At 49.0% G+C, this 19,986-nt stretch overlaps 1 protein-coding gene across 1 annotated transcript in view; it reads right to left on the reverse strand.

Annotated features, from left to right (window-relative positions):
• Nucleotides 1-14,360: 14,360 nt before the first annotated feature.
• tpcn3 (two pore segment channel 3) overlaps nt 14,361-19,986 on the reverse strand; it is a 9,350-nt gene continuing 3,724 nt past the window's right edge. The window contains exons 7-19 of the mRNA XM_061095816.1: nt 19,864-19,965; nt 18,567-18,693; nt 18,265-18,472; nt 18,050-18,194; nt 17,777-17,962; nt 17,456-17,520; nt 17,274-17,361; nt 16,777-16,846; nt 16,476-16,692; nt 16,238-16,328; nt 15,507-15,620; nt 14,957-15,072; nt 14,361-14,629 (exon numbers count right to left, since the gene is read on the reverse strand). Of these exons, the coding sequence (XP_060951799.1) occupies nt 14,502-14,629; nt 14,957-15,072; nt 15,507-15,620; nt 16,238-16,328; nt 16,476-16,692; nt 16,777-16,846; nt 17,274-17,361; nt 17,456-17,520; nt 17,777-17,962; nt 18,050-18,194; nt 18,265-18,472; nt 18,567-18,693; nt 19,864-19,965 (1,657 nt within the window). The 3' untranslated portion in view covers nt 14,361-14,501. The remainder of the gene's footprint in view (nt 14,630-14,956; nt 15,073-15,506; nt 15,621-16,237; nt 16,329-16,475; nt 16,693-16,776; nt 16,847-17,273; nt 17,362-17,455; nt 17,521-17,776; nt 17,963-18,049; nt 18,195-18,264; nt 18,473-18,566; nt 18,694-19,863; nt 19,966-19,986) is intronic.

Genomic DNA, 19,986 nt, shown 5'->3' on the forward strand with positions numbered 1-19,986 from the left:
AACACGAGCAGCTCCCAGCTTAAAAGAGCCATTTATCTGAGAGGAGGAGGGGGGAGGAGGAGGAGGGAGGAGGGAGGAGGGAGGAGGGAGGAGGGATGAGGAAGGACGGGAGGAGAGAGGAGGAAGGAGGAAGGAGGAAGGAGGAAGGAGGAAGGAGGAAGGAGGAAGGAGGAAGGAGGAGGAAGGACGGGAGGAGGAAGGAGGAGGGAGGAGGGAGGAGGGAGGAGGGAGGAGGGAGGAAGGACGGGAGGGAGGAAGGAGGAGGAAGGAGGAGGGAGGAGGGAGGAATGAGGAGGAGAGAGGAGAGAGGAAGGAGGAGGGAGGAGGGAGGAGGAGGAAGGAGGAAGAAGGGAGGAGGAAGGAGGAAGGAGGAGGGAGGAAGGAGGAAGGAGGAAGGAGGAAGAAGGAAGAAGGAAGGAGGAAGGAGGAAGGAGGAAGGACGGGAGGAAGGTGGAGGGAGGAAAGGAAGGAGGAGGAGGAGGAGGAGGGAGGAGGGAGGAGGGAGGAGGGAGGAGGGAGGAGGGAGGAGGAAGGAGGAAGGAGGAAGGAGGGAGGAAGGAGGAGGGAGGAAGAAGGGAGGAGGAAGGAGGAAGGAGGAAGGACGGGAGGACGTGAGGAAGGAGGAAGGAGGAGGGAGGAAGGAGGAGGAGGGAGGAGGGAGGAAGGAGGAAGGAGGAGGGAGGAGGGAGGAAGGAGGAAGGAGGAAGGAGGAAGGAGGAAGGAGGAAGAAGGGAGGAGGGAGGAAGGAGGAAGGAGGAAGGAGGAAGGAGGAAGAAGGGAGGAGGAAGGAGGAAGGAGGAGGGAGGAAGGAGGAAGGAGGAAGGAGGAAGAAGGAAGAAGGAAGGAGGAAGGAGGAAGGACGGGAGGAAGGAGGAGGGAGGAGGGAGGAGGAAGGACGGGAGGAAGGAGGAGGGAGGGAGGACGGGAGGAGGAAGGAGGGAGGAGGAAGGAGGAAGGAGGAAGGAGGAAGAAGGAAGGAGGAAGGAGGAAGGACGGGAGGAAGGACGGGAGGAAGGAGGAGGGAGGAAGGAGGAAGGAGGAAGGAGGAAGGAGGAAGGAGGAAGGAGGAAGAAGGAAGGAGGAGGGAGGAGGAAGGAGGGAGGGAGGAGGAAGGAGGAAGAAGGAGGGAGGAAGGAGGAAGGAGGAAGAAGGGAGGAGGAAGGAAGGAGGCGGGAGGAGGAGGAAGGAGGAGGGAGGAAGGAGGAAGGAAGGAGGAAGAAGGAAGAAGGAAGGAGGAAGGAGGAAGGAGGAAGGAGGAGGGAGGAAGGAGGAGGGAGGAAGAAGGAAGGAAGAAGGAGGAAGGAGGAAGAAGGGAGGAAGAAGAAAGGAGGAAGGAGGAAGGAGGAAGAAGGAAGGAGGAAGGAGGGAGGAGGAAGAAGGGAGGAGGGAGGAAGGAGGAAGGAGGAAGGAGGAAGGAGGAAGGAGGAAGAAGGAAGAAGGAAGGAAGGAGGAAGGAGGAAGGAGGAAGGAGGAAGGAGGAAGGAGGAAGGAGGAAGGAGGAGGAAGGGAGGAGGAAGAAGGGAGGAGGAAGGAGGAAGGAGGAAGAAGGGAGGAGGAAGGAGGAAGGAGGAAGGAGGAAGGAGGAAGAAGGGAGGAGGAAGGAGGGAGGAGGGAGGAGGGAGGAGGAAGAAGGGAGGAGGGAAAGCAACAGAGATTAGTGAATACAAGTCCTGTTGCCGGGAGACTCCGGTGGAACCACAGCTCTACGTCATCAGTCCAGTTTAACAACAGGCATTAAAGATGGCCGACTGCCGTTAGAAGCCATTCTTCAGCTGGATCAAGCTACAGGCCGGTGGGGGGGGGGGGTCAGGGGTCAGGGGTCAGGGGTCAGGGGTCAGGGGGTGTGATGGTATTTGCAGTAACTGGAGCAAATATCATGTCTGCAGAGGAAGCAGTCGGACGCTCTGCTCATATTGTAGCTGCAGCCGCGGGTTCGATGCCGACATCAACACGACCAAACCATCAGGGACCAGAACAGGCTGGTTTCAATCAATCATCTCAACTGATAACAGGAGCACGCCGAGGAGCACGCCGAGGAACACGCCGAGGAGCACGCCGAGGAACACGCCGAGGAACACGGAGAGAAACACGCCGAGGAGCACGCCGAGGAACACGGAGAGAAACACGCCGAGGAACACGGAGAGAAACACGCCGAGGAGCACGGAGAGGAACACGGAGAGGAACACGCCGAGGAACACGCCGAGGAACACGCCGAGGAACACGGAGAGGAGCACGCCGAGGAGCACGGAGAGGAGCACGGAGAGGAACACGCCGAGGAACACGGAGAGGAGCACGCCGAGGAACACGCCGAGGAGCACGCCGAGGAGCACGCCGAGGAGCACGGAGAGGAGCACGGAGAGGAACACGCCGAGGAACACGCCGAGGAACACGCCGAGGAACACGCCGAGGAACACGGAGAGGAACACGCCGAGGAACACGGAGAGGAACACGGAGAGGAACACGCCGAGGAACACGGAGAGGAACACGCCGAGGAACACGCCGAGGAACACGCCGAGGAACACGCCGAGGAACACGGAGAGGAACACGGAGAGGAACACGGAGAGGAACACGCCGAGGAACACGGAGAGGAACACGGAGAGGAACACGGAGAGGAACACGCCGAGGAACACGCCGAGGAACACGCCGAGGAACACGGAGAGGAACATGCCGAGGAACACGGAGAGGAGCACGGAGAGGAGCACGCCGAGGAACACGCCGAGGAGCACGAAGAGGAGCACGCCGAGGAACACGCCGAGGAGCACGGAGAGGAACACGCCGAGGAACACGCCGAGGAACACGCCGAGGAGCACGAAGAGGAGCACGCCGAGGAGCACGGAGAGGAACACGCCGAGGAACACGGAGAGGAACACGGAGAGGAACACGCCGAGGAACACGCCGAGGAGCACGCCGAGGAACACGGAGAGGAACACGGAGAGGAACACGCCGAGGAACACGGAGAGGAGCACGCCGAGGAACACGGAGAGGAACACGGAGTGGAACACGCCGAGGAACACGGAGTGGAACACGCCGAGGAACACGCCGAGCAACACGGAGAGGAACACGGAGAGGAGCACGCCGAGGAACACGGAGAGGAACACGCCGAGGAGCACGGAGAGGAACACGCCGAGGAACACGCCGAGGAGCACGCCGAGGAACACGGAGAGGAACACGCCGAGGAGCACGCCGAGGAACACGCCGAGGAACACGCCGAGGAACACGGAGAGGAACACGGAGAGGAACACGGAGAGGAGCACGGAGAGGAACACGGAGAGGAACACGGAGAGGAACACGCAGAGGAGCACGCCGAGGAGCACGCCGAGGAACACGCCGAGGAACACGGAGAGGAACACGGAGAGGAACACGCCGAGGAACACGCCGAGGAACACGGAGAGGAGCACGGAGAGGAGCACGCCGAGGAACACGGAGAGGAACACGCCGAGGAACACGGAGAGGAACACGCCGAGGAACACGGAGAGGAACACGGAGAGGAGCACGCCGAGGAACACGGAGAGGAACACGCCGAGGAACACGCCGAGGAGCACGGAGAGGAACACGCCGAGGAACACGCCGAGGAACACGGAGAGGAACACGGAAAGGAACACGGAGAGGAGCACGCCGAGGAACACGGAGAGGAACACGGAGAGGAACACGCCGAGGAACACGGAGAGGAGCACGCCGAGGAGCACGCCGAGGAACACGGAGAGGAACACGCCGAGGAGCACGCCGAGGAACACGCCGAGGAACACGGAGAGGAACACGCCGAGGAACACGCCGAGGAACACGGAGAGGAGCACGCCGAGGAACACGGAGAGGAACACGGAGAGAAACACGCCGAGGAGCACGGAGAGGAACACGCCGAGGAACACGCCGAGGAACACGGAGAGGAACACGGAGAGGAACACGGAGAGGAACACGGAAAGGAACACGGAGAGGAGCACGCCGAGGAGCACGCCGAGGAGCACGCCGAGGAACACGCCGAGGAGCACGGAGAGGAGCACGCCGAGGAACACGCCGAGGAACACGGAGAGGAGCACGCCGAGGAACACGGAGAGGAGCACGCCGAGGAACACGGAGAGGAACACGGAGAGGAGCACGCCGAGGAACACGCCGAGGAACACGGAGAGGAACACGGAGAGGAACACGCCGAGGAACACGCCGAGGAACACGGAGAGGAACACGCAGAGGAATACGGAGAGGAACACGGAGAGGAACACGTGATCCCAGACGTCTGATGACTTTCAAACTCAACAAAAACACACTGAACCTAAACCTCAAAACGTCGATGTTTCAAGTTAAAGAAAACTTTGACAGTTTGGGAAACGCACTTATTATTTTTCTCATGTCAGTTAAATGTTTTTTAAATATGATGCTTCAACCAGACAATTAGCTTAGCTTAGCATAAAGACTGGAAAAGGGTGGGGGCAGCGAGCCTGGCTCTGTCCACTCGAACACTTCAAACCCTCCTAACATAATAAATCCTGTTCGTTCAATACGTCTTTAACAGAAATATAAAAGGGACAAATTACCAAAACGGATGATTCCTAAACCAAAGTGAGCGGACCATCTGCCTCTGTAGCTTCGTGTTCATCCTGCAGACATGAGAGTCCTTCAGATCGGATCCTTCTGCTGGAGAAGAGATCAAATGTTTCCCAAAATGTCAAATTATTCCTTGAAAAATATATAAAGAACGACTAATCCTGATGAGGGCTGAGACCTGAACAATGTGAGAAACGACGATATTTCCGTATCCTTTCATTTTACAGATCTGTGATTTTCTAAATCATTTCCTCCGTTTGCTTTTTCAGAAACTTCAATTCCTAGAAAACAATGTTTGCCTCGTTTCAGCAGGAGAATCGATCCTTTCCCGACGAGACTCACAGTGAACGATCGGTGCTGTCATGACAAATAACTGGTTTCGTTATTTAGTCACGAGAGAAGCAAAGTATTATTTGTACTACGGGTCATTTTCCTGCCCTGAGTCTGGACTGGCAGGTAGCGTTCACTCCCAAGTTGCTGTAGTTTGGGTGCAGTGAGCTGTGCCTGACAAGACAAACTCAGGGGGAAACGTGGGTTTGAATGAGGTCCTGGTTTGGTTTTATTTGAATGGAGCTTAATTGCTCTTTTTTTTTAATTCAACCAGACTAAATAAAGTGTGTTTTGGTTGAAAGTGGGTGAATCGTAACTCTGGTAAAAGAATGAGATCCTGGAGCAGCTGATGAATCCGACTGACCCTCAGTGAGACTCGTGTCAGCTCCAGCTCGACCTGGACTGACCTCGGCCTCTTCCTCTCTACTCGCACATCATTCTGCTGTTTTCAGTTTCCAGTGGATTGGTGGGGGGGAGCGTTAAGATTGAAGTAATGCATGTCAACCCATGCTGTTCTGCATGCAATGCCACGTCATCAGTGCATGCAGAGCTCAGGCGGACTGCAGGTAACATGGAGAGTGTCCAGGACCGTTTCCAGTCAGACCAGCATTGAGCAGACGACTGGGGGGGGGGGGAGCAGGAGGAGGTTCTCTACAGCTGCAGGGACACAGCTCCATTCTTCATCATCCTCATCATCGTCCTCATCGTCGTCACACCAGCAGCCGGAGCCACGGCTCCACTGGAGATGCAGTGAAACCTGCTGCAGGCCTCAACGCTGCTGAGCCGCCAGTCACTGCAGAGGGCGGGGCCACACAGTTTCCCAGAATACACTGCAACAGCATCTAACATGGAGCTTAACTGGCCAATCACAGCTGCTGTAATACTGTCAAATAATACTTGAATATAATGCAACATGAGCAAGTCCTGCATAAAAAATAAATAGGTAATAGATTTGTTCTGTATAACCTAGTACTTTAGATTCAGTAGATTAATACAGTACATGACATCCTGAGTGTAGATTAGTACCTGTACGAAGTATCATTATTATAAGGTTAGGAGTACAGTACAGTTTAACCAGAAATATTAATATTAATAACTATAAATAGGAACAAGTAACACATAAGAATTCATTTGAGACGATGAATATTATTTAATGTTAAATAAAAACATAACTATATATGCTATATTATAAATAAATCAGTAGGAGGATGTTTAGATGATCAGAGGTGTGTGTCATGGTAAAGTTGAGCATTGCGTTGTATCACGTCTTGCAAATTAAGAATACTAGTGTAGTTTAATATACTGTAATGTCCTGGTTATTTATTGTAATGTATTGTCATATCTTATTGAATAGTTTTGTTTTGCTGAATAAAAGCACTGTAGTGTAGAATATAGAGTAATATGCAGTTTAATGAGCATGGTGGTTTAAAGTGAGAGAAACTCTGTGGCTCGGCGTCTCAGCAGCAGAGTGAAACATCCTCTCTCTCTCTCCTCCTTCACACCTCAGGCTGCTCTTCTTCTTCTCCTCCTACTCCTCTTCTTCACCTACACTTCTACCACTCTTCACTACGGGGGGGAGGAGGGGGAGGGGAGGGGCAGTGGGGGGGAAGGGGGAGGGGGGTGTGCTCTGCCAAGAAGCCGGGTTTTTGCGTCATTCCAGTTTTGACCTGATGGAAGTCGGTCAGAGCTCACCATAGTTCTGAGCTCCCGGAAAACCTGACGGCTTACAACAAATCCTGAGCGGGACAAAACCCTTCCTGTTCCTGTGTTAGCCTACAAGCCAAAACAGAGGGTAAGAGAGTTAACCAGGACCGTGGGCGTCCCACCTGCACACACAGGCTCGAACTGTGAGGGCACAGGGGAGGGTGGGGGGGCGGTGCATGGAGGGACACCACCTTCAGATCCTCACACAGTCAAAAAATGTATATAACCGACCAGAACTTGGTTATTTTCCTTTTCCGCGTGACGCCAGATTCACCGAAGACACGCTACGTCAAAACTAACGCGGACGAACTTCAAAGTGAAAACACGCCAACGCAGGTCCTGAAACACGTTCCAGAGGATGGAGTCTACTGCCACCTACAGGACAAACTTTACATTTCTGTTTGTTTCCATCGGGTGATGATCATTTCAGCCTCAAGAGGGTGCTAGCGAGCCTTTTAACATACCGAGCCCGATCTACTAAAAAAACATGCAAGCTGATCTGCTAGCGGTGCGCACTGAGGATTGCGTGCAGAACACAGTCTGTCCATTTAGTACGTCTGCCTGAATGAATATGAATATGCAATATCGGGCGTTTGTACCCGAAAACGCGCAAAATATCGTGAGTAGATGCAAATACTCTAATTTAGCAAACGTACTGTGGTTTACAAAGCCTGGAAAAAAGAAGACGCACGGAAGAAGACGGAGAGAACGGGTTTTTCTGCTCGTGTTAGCATGTTTGGATTGAGAGAAGCGGAAACCAGCCACGCACTCATTTAAATGCTAACCCTAACCCGCAAAACCCAAACGTGCAATCTGTGATAATGCACACGCAATTTAGCACTCTTTATCTGGGACCTCAGTAGATCAGGCGTCATGGTGACATCATGTGTAGCAGAACTGCACTGTGGTAAACGAGTGGCAACGGAGGCAACAGCCAATCAAATCACTTCATGTGATCTTTGTGGAATTCACGTCCCCGGTGCTTCCCTTTAGCATGGACAGTTAGCACGGCACATTAGCATGTTGTGACGAACCGTCAAAACAAAAGCACGAGGGAATTCTGCATTTTAAACGTTTGACCTGATTTCCGACCAAATCTGTCCGACAGAAAATGAGAAATAAAATGCAACTTATATTTACATTTTCTGACTTCTCAGTTCTGTGGTGGAAGAAGATTTTAGATAATTTACAACAAAACGTGAAGTAGCTCGACAGTCGAAACCCTCACAGGACGAATCCTGAATTCAAAAAACTGACGAAAGCATCGGACGTTGAGCTGCAGCGATTCCGATGTTTCGAGTGCAAACGGGTCAGGTGAGTTCAGATCGGCCGAACTGAGCTGAAGCGGTGATTTGACGTCACATGGAAAAAGGAGAATAACAACCACAGGAACAGTTTCCTAGTTTTCATTTGAGAGTCTGAACAAATGTTTATATATAATTTATATATATATAAAAGCATGTAAATTCAAACCCTGTTTACTTCTAAAGTATTTTTACATTGTTGGTGTCAATCAAGCAAATGATTAGTGAGAAACAATTCAAACAAAGCCACAAAAACAGAGGAATGTGAAAAAAGAGACGATTTAACATAAACATTTATAAATATAAAGATATATAAAGATGAATATACATTAAGATGAATAAGTATAATGGTGTATAAATAAATAGACCAATAATCATAAACAATTATAAATATGAACAAATATAAAGATGAATAAATATAAAGATGAATATATATTAAGATGAATAAGTATAATGGTGTATAAATAAATAGATCAATAATCATAAAAAAATATAAATATGAACAAATATAAAGATGAATAAATATAAAAATGTATGAATATAAAGATAAATAAATATAAAAATGTATAAAGATGAATGAATTAAAGTCTGAATGAATAACCCCCCCCCCCTCTCTCTGCAGTGCACAGTCATGGGTCCTCTGTGCGCACGCGCACCATCACATCCTGCTGATCAATAAATCCGGACTAACCCGGGTCAACCATCACGGATCATTTACAATGTGACACATTCCGGGTCTGACCCGGGTTACAGGTTTCTGATCAACCGTCTGTGATCCGGATCAACACACACACACAGACAGACACACACACGCAGACAGACACACACCCACACACACACTGTCTGATATGTGTATCTGGCCCGCTCTGGCCCGGCTCTGGTCCGGGTCTGGCCTACCTGGCGCACCGTCCGCTCCTTTTCCGCCTTTTGGAAATCTTCATCTGGGATTTGATTCTGCCACAAAACGTCCTGGTCCAGAAAACCCACTGTTCCTCAGGAGGGGGTCCGGGGTCCGGGCCTCAGTCTCCCGCAGGTTCAACCAGACCCGGGTCCGGCCTCAGACCAGACCCGCTGCAGGACCACCGAGTCCAGAGGGAGGCAGAAGCCCGGGTTTCATGTCCGGCTCCACGGGTCCAGGAGCTGGGTCCAGGTCCGGGTCCTCCTCCGGTCCTCCTCGGGTCCTCCTCCGGTCCTCCTCCGGTCCTCCGGCTGCTCTGGAGGAGGATGATGCGGACGATGATGCGGAGGATGAGGATGATGATGAGGATGATGCGGACTCACGGTCCGTCCTGCTCCGGGACCGGGTCCAGGACTCAGAGCCGGGGCAGATCCAGATCCAGGGCCCGGCTGAGGCTGCGGAGAGGCGGTGTGACGGGTCCGGTTCTCCGGCTCCGGTTTGTCCGCACTGCAGCTCTGACTCCAGCTGAGTCAACACCCCGACACACCGACACTACATCCGGGGCCTCACTTCAAAATAAAAGTCCGCTGAAAGTCCCCTTTATATTGTTATATTATTAATATTAATATCATTTATATGATCCTTGGATTTATCTGTAAAATTGTTTATTTTATTATCTGTATGTAAAAGTTATATAAAAGTATTTAATATTGTGTCTGACTTGGACTAATGTTAATTGTTCTAGTTTATTATCGTCCTCACAGATATTCAGTATTTTAATAATCTGTAAAGTTTATTTATTATAAATCCTTCGTCCTCATTTCTCCAGACTGTGGAAGTGAAGACAGACAGAAGCAAGGAGACGAGGAGACGAGGACACGAGGAGACGAGGAGAGGAGGACAGGAGGAGACGAGGACACGAGGACACGAGGAGACGAGGACACGAGGACACGAGGAGAGGAGGACAGGAGGAGACGAGGAGACAAGGACACGAGGACAGGAGGACACGAGGACACGAGGACACGAGGACACAAGGACACCAGGAGACGAGGACACGAGGACAGGAGGACACGAGGAGACGAGGAGACGAGGAGATGAGGACACGAGGACACGAGGAGACGAAGACACGAGGACACGAGGACACAAGGACACCAGGAGACGAGGACACGAGGACAGGAGGACACGAGGAGACGAGGACACGAGGAGAGGAGGACAGGAGGACAGGAGGACACGAGGACACGAGGAGACGAGGAGACGAGCAGACGAGGACACGAGGAGACGAGGACACGAGGACACGAGGACACGAGGAGACGAGGACACGAGGAGACGAGGAGACGAGGACACGAGGACACGAGGAGACGAGGACACGAGGTGACGAGGACACGAGGTGACGAGGACACGAGGAAACGAGGACACGAGGACACGAGGAGACGAGGACACGAGGACACGAGGAGAAGAGGACACGAGGACACAAGGAGACGAGGAGACGAGGACACGAGGACACGAGGACACGAGGACAGGAGGACACGAGGAGACGAGGACACGAGGACACGAGGAGACGAGGACACGAGGACACGAGGAGACGAGGACACGAAGAGACGAGGACACGAGGAGATAAGGACACAAGGAGACGAGGACAGGAGGACAGGAGGAGACGAGGACACGAGGACACGAGGACACGAGGACAGGAGGACAGGAGGACACGAGGTTATGAATCTGCTTCAGTTACAAGTCGTGGGTCAACGTCAACATTTGCTCATTTTGAATTCCAATCTTCAATTTGATGTTTTTTTCTGTTAATTTGGGAAACACTTTGATTTTCTGGTGACTTATTAAAAAAAGATGAACTTTCCCACGATATCAAACTAACATAATCTACTTCATTTATAATATTTATGTCTCAACACAGCGCTGGTGTCATCATCGCCACATTCAATAATTATAAAAATTTCAGTTTATGTAGATTTTGGTCTAAAGATGATGAGAAATTCAGCCACAAGCAGCAGAACTTTAACATGTTTTTACTGGCTTGTAAATCTTGAACTGGATGTTTTACTCTTCATTTGAATAATGTGATGATGATAAATCGACAAACAATTGTCAGATTAATTAATAATGAAAACTATTGCAGGAAGTGCAGAAATAAAGTGTTTCTGTTTTTTCACCCTGAGCTTCGTCTGATTTCAAATGAAAACCTGCAGAGAAAACTCAGGTTCATCTACATCACATGGGTTTCTAAAAGACATTTGCAAATATATAAAAGGTGCAAATAAATATATATATATTTTTTAATTTGATCTGTGACTTCTGTGTGTAGGCAGCGAGTGTTTTTATTTTTTACGTGTTTCTGTATTTGCATGAGTTGAGTCATGTGTCTGAATTTCAATAGCTGCTTGATTTGTTTGATGAATGTGATTTTACATGAAGGTGTAAAGTCTTTTTATTCTGAAAGTGCTGATGGAGGTTGTGTGTTCTCTCCACCTTCACAGTGACTCCATCATTTCTCATGTTCAGTGTCAGGTCCCACCCACAGGGCTGCACCTGAACGCCTCATCCTGCTCCTCCTGTTCTCCTCATGTGCTCCTCCTGTTGTCCTCATGTGCTCCTCTGTTCTCCTCTGTTCTCCTCATGTTGTCCTCATGTTCTCCTATGTTCTCCTCATGTGCTCCTCATGTTCTCCTATGTTCTCCTCCTGTTCTCCTCATGTTCTCCTCATGTGCTCCTCATGTTCTCCTATGTTCTCCTCCTGTTCTCCTCATGTTCTCCTCCTGTTCTCCTCTGTTCTCCTCTGTTCTCCTCCTGTTGTCCTCATGTTCTCCTATGTTCTCCTCATGTGCTCCTCATGTTCTCCTCCTGTTTTCCTCTGTTCTCCTCATGTGCTCCTCCTGTTCTCCTATGTTCTACTCCTGTTCTCCTATGTTCTCCATTGTTCTCCTCCTGTTGTCCTCATGTTCTCCTGTTCTCCTCATGTTCTCCTCTGTTCTCCTCCTGTTCTCCTCTTGTTCTCCTCTGTTCTCCTCCTGTTCTCCTCCTGTTGTCCTCCTGTTCTCCTCTGTTCTCCTCCTGTTCTCCTCCTGTTGTCCTCCTGTTCTCCTCTGTTCTCCTCCTGTTCTCCTCCTGTTGTCCTCCTGTTCTCCTCTGTTCTCCTCCGTTGTCCTCATGTTGTCCTCATGTTGTCCTCATGTTCTCCTCATGTGCTCCTCCTGTTCTCCTCCTGTTCTCCTCTGTTCTCCTCTGTTGTCCTCCTGTTCTCCTCCTGTTCTCCTCTGTTCTCCTCATGTTCTCCTCATGTTCTCATCCTGTTCTCCTCTGTTGTCCTCATGTTCTCCTCATGTTCTCCTCTGTTCTCCTCATGTGCTCCTCATGTTCTCCTCATGTTCTCCTCCTGTTCTCCTCATGTTCTCCTCATGTGCTCCTCATGTTCTCCTCATGTTGTCCTCCTGTTGTCCTCATGTTCTCCTCTGTTCTCCTCCTGTTGTCCTCATGTTCTCCTCTGTTCTCCTCATGTGCTCCTCCTGTTCTCCTCATGTGCTCCTCATGTTCTCCTTTGTTCTCCTCATGTGCTCCTCTTTTCTCCTCATGTTCTCCTCCTGTTCTCCTTTGTTCTCCTCATGTGCTCCTCATGTTCTCCTCCTGTTCTTCTCTGTTCTCCTCCTGTTCTCCTCCTGTTGTCCTCATGTTCTCCTCTATTCCCCTCTGTTCTCCTCCTGTTCTCCTCATGTTCTCCTCATGTTCTCCTCATGTTCTCCTCATGTTCTCCTCTGTTCCCCTCTGTTCTCCTCCCGTTCTCCTCTGTTCTCCTCCTGTTCTCCTCCTGTTCTCCTCATGTGCTCCTCATGTGCTCCTCATGTTGTCCTCCTGTTCCCCTCTGTTCCCCTCCTGTTCTCCTCTGTTGTCCTCCTGTTCTCCTCCTGTTCTCCTCCTGTTCTCCTCATGTTCTCCTCCTGTTCTCCTCATGTTCTCCTCATGTTCTCCTCCTGTTCACCTCATGTGCTCCTCATGTTCTCCTCCTGTTCTCCTCATGTGCTCCTCATGTGCTCCTCATGTTGTCCTCCTGTTGTCCTCATGTTCTCCTCTGTTCTCATGTTCTCCTCTCTTCCCCTCTGTTGTCCTCCTGTTCTCCTCCTGTTCTCCTCATGTCCTCATGTTCTCCTCCTGTTCTCCTCTGTTCTCCTCCTGTTCTCCTCATGTGCTCCTCATGTTGTCCTCCTGTTGTCCTCATGTTCTCCTCTGTTCTCATGTTCTCCTCTCTTCCCCTCTCTTCCCCTCCTGTTCTCCTCTGTTCTCCTCCTTCTCCTCTGTTCTCCTCCTGTTCTCCTCTGTTCTCCTCCTGTTCTCCTCCTGTTGTCCTCATGTGCTCCTCATGTGCTCCTCATGTTGTCCTCCTGTTGTCCTCATGTTCTCCTCATGTTCTCCTCTCTTCCCCTCTGTTCCCCTCCTGTCCTCCTCCTGTCCTCCTCCTGTTCTCCTCATGTTCTCCTCCTGTTCTCCTCTGTTCTCCTCATGTTCTCCTCATGTTCTCCTCATGTTCTCCTCTCTTCCCCTCCTGTTCTCCTCCTTCTCCTCTGTTCTCCTCCTGTTCTCCTCTGTTCTCCTCTGTTCTCATGTTCTCCTCATGTTCTCCTCTCTTCCCCTCTGTTCTCCTCTGTTCTCCTCATGTTCTCCTCATGTTCTCCTCATGTTCTCCTCATGTTCTCCTCATGTTCTCCTCCTTCTCCTTCTGTTGATGTTCTATTGTCACTAACAGCTGCAGCCGCTGGAGCTTTTATTTTCTTAACACAAGAAATCCGCTGGATTGTGTTATTCTGACCAGATACACAGACACACACACAGACACACACAGACACACACACACACACACAGACACACACACACAGACACACACAGACACACACACCTCGCTCGTCGATCAGCTGATTCTCTTTGTCTCTTTGTGTGTGAAGCAGCTCTTGTTTGTTTGTTTGTTTTTACCTGAATGTTGTTTCCGTCCGAGCGACAGAGAAGGTTCCTCCCTGTTCTCCATCTTTACAGCATCAGCACCACACGCACGCACACACACACACACACACGCACACGCACACACACACACACACACACAAGCACGCACACACAGTCACACAATTGGTGTCTCCATGTTACAGCTGCAGCTCCACACCACCCCCTGCTGACACGGAGGTTGTTTTTCCTCATACATATATATAATATTAACACACTGTATATTTATACATAAACATACATTTCTCAATGCTTGTCACATTAACCCTAAAGTTCTGACTTTTTTTATTTGTTCATGAATGAAAATTAATATAATTTGAAATGAACATGATTGTTTTATTATTTGACAGATGGAACCAGGAAGTGTTTTATCTTCCTCTCTCTCATTCACTTGTTTCTTTGATGGTTCTCTGCAGTAAAATAACATTGAAACGGAAACATCTGACTTTCAAGTGTGAATCTTTTAAAAATATATACCTTTAAAACATGTTTTAATTACAGTTTACTCTGAAGCTTCTGTTCTACGAAAACATGTATTTTTAAGTTTGTGAATTTAGTGAACAGGGACACGAGCAAAGAACAACGAAATAAACTTTAAGTGTAAATAGTCTTTATGTGAAAAATACAGATTTCATTTGTGTCCCTACAGAGAGCGACAGGACAGAAATATAAAAATATACAGATCCCTTCATGTTTACATGTTTACATGTTTACTTGTTTACATGTTGACATGTTTACACGGAGCTGAATGACGGGTTCGTAAAGTTCCCGTCGTCCTGAGCGTCGTCGTTCTCAGCGAAGTCCTCCGGGTCGAGATCGGCCTCAAACATCCGCTGCAGCAGGGCGTCCACCGTGCGGTATCCTGACACACGGACAGACACACAAACACTCAGATACAGACACTTGAGATCACTGATGTTGGAACTAATAAATGAAATTGAATTTAATGGATGAGCAGTAGGTGGCGCTAATTCTCCACTAAGGTGTCATTATACCAAAGAAGACGGAGCAGCGAAAACCATGAACGCTTGAGCGTGATGGTAACTCATTTATGAATCGACACTGGTTTCTTTTTCTTGACACTTTTCAAAACAAAAGCCTCTAATAGTTCTAAACATTCTCTTATTGTCTAAACCGACGTGGTCTTTTCTCCACGGTGACCTGCCGCCTTCGGCTCAGCGCTTCTTACTTTTTGAAGCGATTTTAAACATCAGGGTGGGTTTGTTGGAGGCTGCTGATTGGCCGGTTCCCAGGTCGTTGTCGATGGTTTCCATGGAGTTCACCAGGTTTTCCTGCAGCTTCTCCCTGAGCAACAAAACATCACACGCACAACAACACAGGTCATCACCCGACTGTAGAAGACATCATGTTCCACCTTCCAGACGACACGCAGGGCACGACACCCGTACATGTTACCTGAACTGATTCTAAATATTGAGTTAAATATTTCAATTATTAATAATCCACATTTCTAACTGTCCTCCCGACAACACAAACCTGAGTCACAAGATGATAAACGTTCTTCTCACCTTCTTGTGAATTATTAGATCATTTTACTTTAAAAAAATTAGAGCAGTAAAATAAGGTTAAAAAGAAACTAAGTTCTAAATCAGGGTTGTTGCTTAGTTTAGTTTGAGTGAAAACGTCTTGTTCTAATCGTCTCCTCAGTGAACAGTGGAACGCTCCTAAGACCCATCAGTGTTTATAGGGACGTGTCCGTGGTTGTCATGGTGACGTACTGCTCCACAGCCAGCTCCAGCTCCGCGATCTTCTTCTCCAGAGACGTGTGCAGGTCGCTCTTCTCCAACGAGTATTCCACGAAGAACGCCTCGAGGACAAACGCCACGAAGATGCTGAAAGAAAAGATCGGGTCACATGCTCGTCTGGTTCTCACATGGATGTGTTAAATTAACACATATTATATTATATATATTATACTGCATTACATTGCATATTGCAATTTGACACTGTTCACTGTTTTGCTTTTTGCATTTCACTTTTTACTTCACTTTTTATATCTTTTACATATTTGTATATAGATATGTTTATGTCTAAATAAATGCTACCTTGTATAAATATTAGAAAAAGTGAGTAAATAAGAAGTAAATAGTGAGTAAATATATATTGTTTTTTTATTATTATTATTGTTTTTCTTATGTGTGGTGTATTTATTGTGTTTTTATGTTTCTATGTTCATTGTTTGCACCAATAACCAGAGCAAATTCCAGGTAGGTGTAAACCTACTTGGCAATAAATACCTTCTGATTCTGATTCTGATTAACATAGGCAGAAGCAGCAGCGCCCTCTGCAGGTGGGTTAGTCATGGATCTATTACGTTCAAATTAAAAAATACATTTACTTTTAGCCCATATTAGTGTTTAGTTTTTAAATTGTTTGAACGATCTAGTAGCTCCTGTCTGCTGAGTGTCCGATGGGAACCAGGGGATCATGATGACCACACTCCTCTTACTTGATGATGACGATGACGACCAAGATGTGGAAGAGGACGAAGAAGATCCTGGCCGACACGTGGGTGACGAGGGCGAAGCCGCTGCTGAGCAGTGGAGTCGCGTTAAGGAATCACACAGTTCAGGAATCAGAGAGACGTAAAGAAACAGAGAAACACAGACAACAACAGGGATGTCCATTGTGCGTGTGTGTGCGTCTGTGTGTGTGGTGTGTGTGTGTGTGTGTGTGTGTCAGGATATCGTGCCACTGGTTGACCACAGTCAGCTCCACCAGCAGGATGAAGGACGACACCACGTTGTTGAAGTTGTTCTTGCAGTAGTTGAGGTGAGCGAAGGCCGTTCCTCTCAGGCGAGTGTTTCCACAGTAGAACTTCTCCGGGTCGTTCGGGTCCTCGGAGAACTTCACTTTGTCTTTGAACAGCTCCATCCCCATCATGGCGAAGACGTAGTACACCACCTGTGGACCAGGACCAGCACTCAGTGATCCGCCCGGCGCCATCATCAGGTCACAGAACGTGTGATTTAGCTGCGGTTGACTTACGAGGATGAGTTGTCCGAAGGTGAGGATGGCCGGTCCGATCCGGATCAGCGTGTTGATGATCGTACGGAACCTGCGACAGAGACGAACATCACACAACCAGTTTGTGGAACTTTAGACAGAAAATGTGTTTGATTCCTTCATCTGCTGACGAAGCTTCTGCTTTCAAACTGTGAGGAAACCTTCAAGATGCAAAGGGGCGTGGCCTAAATCAAACGCCTCATCCTCCACTGAATCTTTCTACTGCACCTGATTCGCTGAAATAGATTTTTAGAAATTTTAGTTGTGTAATATTGTCATTAGCAGCAATTACACAAACATGGAGAAATCAATCCAGATGAATAAAAGATGTTTTATGTTGTTAGAAGTTAGAAAATGTTTTTCTCATCTGATTCGTTTTACATCTCCACACGGAGGAGTTCATCATCGCCATGGTTACCTGCACCTTCCCAGTTCTATGTCTTACTGGTGCAGGTAACTGAATCTGTCAGAGATCAAACCTCTGGATGCTGTCCACCACCCGGATCAGCCTGAGGACCCGCAGGACGAAGACGATGTCCAGGATCTGACGGCTGGTGTAACCTCCAGCTACAAGAGGACGGGGGGGGGGGAGACGTGAAATGAGTCACGCGTCGGCCGACAGGAAACACGCTTCTGTGTTCACGTTACAAACAGAACTCACATGACTTCATGGCCGAGTTGACGACCGTCGCGATGAGAGCCGACACCACGATGATGGTGTCGAACCTGGAGGAACAGGTTAGGAAAAGAAAAGTTGAAACGGACTTTGTGACGTAAACGTGATGTTTGAGCTGCTGCAGGAGCCTCCCGGTACACACTGGGCTCACACTGGAACCTGATTGGACAATGACTCTCCAGACTCAGAGCCGACTCCCATCACTAAACTCCTCCTGAATCGTGAAGCCAACAGAACCAGCTGGCCTCTGACTGGCTTTGTGATCGGACATAGCTCGACATTGGGTTACGAACATCGGGTCCTCACCAGTTCCAGAAGTTGTGTCTGGAGAAGAAGGCCCTGGGCTCGAACACGTAGAGCTTCAGGAGGATCTCCAGCAGGTAGAGAGCCAGGAACACCCACTCGGAGTTTGCGATCATCGGATTCTCCTCGTCCAGCCCGATGAAGACGGCGTTCACCAGGATGATGAGGTCGTACAGGACCACAAAGGCCCTGGAACACACACACACAGGCTGTATCTTCCTCCATGTTGTTTGTGAGGTCAACATGTAACTGCTGACCAACCTCCCCCCCCCTCACCTGTGTTGGACCAATCGGCAGAGTAGGCGGCTGGGCCCTGATAGGTAGAGGGTGGGGCACAGACGGTAAAGTGGGTGCGGTCTGGACTTGAGTGTGATGACCTCGATGTTCAGGAGGTCGGCCAGCTGGACGAACGCCACCTTACCTGTCGACCAATCACAGAGTGAGTAGGAGTCTCTGAAGCAGGACTCAGAGTGCTGGTGTGTGGGACCCACCGATGAAGCCCTGGTTCTGGTTGTCGGAGACGCTCCACAGCAGCTCTCTGTGGGCGGTGCTCATATCGGGCCGGACCAGTCGTACCACTTGGTTCCAGTTGACCTGGGTCACCCCCGGCTCAAGCCCCTCCCCCCTTGGCTCCTGCAGGACGGCGAACGCTCGCACCATCTTGTGCCTTTTGGCCCTGACCAGCTGCCGCATCTCCTCCTGGTGGAGCAGGACACGTTAGAGTCCCGTGGTCGTCTCAGACCTTTGGATTGATTCTACTGGATTCTGAGTGGGAATGAAACCATGTTAGCACCTTCAGGTATTTCTTGTAGTTGTTGTAGACGACGGCCAAGAAGACGGACATGAAGATGTAGGTGTTGATGAGGATGTACACGATGAAGAAGATGGCGAAGACGAAGCTGGAGTTGTACGCCGGCATCCTGCCAACGAGAAGAATGAAATGAGCAGGTCGAATCAGGAAACGTGGCTGTGAGCTCACACAGGACGAAATATCTTCATAAATACAAAGATCATAATCTGGAATTCTGCGCTAGACGTTCATTTCCCATTTCATTTGGGGGGAACTGAAGCTTAGAGTTTGTGAGTTTGGTTCTCGTCCCATCTGCCAACATGGAGGAGGCGGGGATCATGACCTACACTGAACCAGCCACCAGGGGGCAAACACAATGTTGTGGCTTCACTTTTGGGAGCTGTCATGTCGTTCATCCTTATTTACAGTAACTGGAGGTGAAGAAACGTACGATGAAGGAGAGAAACAGAATCTTTCAGCAGCTCTGACCTAGTGGTGGGGGAAAAATCGATTCTGTTCAGTATCGCGATATTTTGCGCCCGCGATACTATCGATACTGTAGCATAAAGTATTGCAATTTTTTTTTTAATACTTTATTTACAATTATATATGTAACAGCCCCTGGTTGACAAAGCATGACGAGGAGAGTTTCAGAGTTTAACAGATACCTAGTGTGTCTGAGGAAAGGATGTTCTCCACTGCAGGAGATATAGTAACGTTCCAGAGGAACTTTAACATCTGAGCATGTTGACCAACTCCTTTTTCTGAACAAAAATGCCAATATTCCCAAATGAATTTAACATTTTGGGTCATGACCTTGCAGCCAACTGGACTGGACTCTAGTAGAACACATTTGTTTACTTTTCTTTATTTGATTGAAGCTCTAAGTTACTCTTATTTATATGATTATTCTCAGGTTTATGTTACTCTATTATGTCTGCTTGATGTTACTGTATTGTATTTAAATAATTGTAAGTTATGTGCTGGGAGCTCAGTGTTCATGTGAGAGGTCTCCTATTCAGAACATAATTACAAAGGTCCTGTGTCCTGAATGTTCAAGGACAAAGTTTTTGCACTTCAGTGAATGTGTAGAAGACAATGTTGTTCACAGAATTAAATGTGACATTTTAAGTGAGGTGAGCAGTCTTATTTTCCTCATTTATTGTAATAATATGGGGGACATGAATCGCAATACTTGCAGTTTTGAATTGAATCGTCACATTTTTGCCAATTCCAACCCCTAGTCTGACCTCAGATCAGCTCAGTGACACAGATTCAGATCTGTGGATTCAGAACTCACATGATGTCGGGGCTGTTGGCCGTGGTGACGAGCACGTACAGGTCGAACACGATCTCCAGGTAGTTGGTGAAGTACGGAGATCCGTCGATGGTCTTCAGACCTCTGGAGAGAAAACACACGTGG

This window comes from Limanda limanda, chromosome 2 (assembly GCF_963576545.1).
Source record: "Limanda limanda chromosome 2, fLimLim1.1, whole genome shotgun sequence".
Taxonomy (NCBI): Eukaryota; Metazoa; Chordata; class Actinopteri; order Pleuronectiformes; family Pleuronectidae; genus Limanda; species Limanda limanda.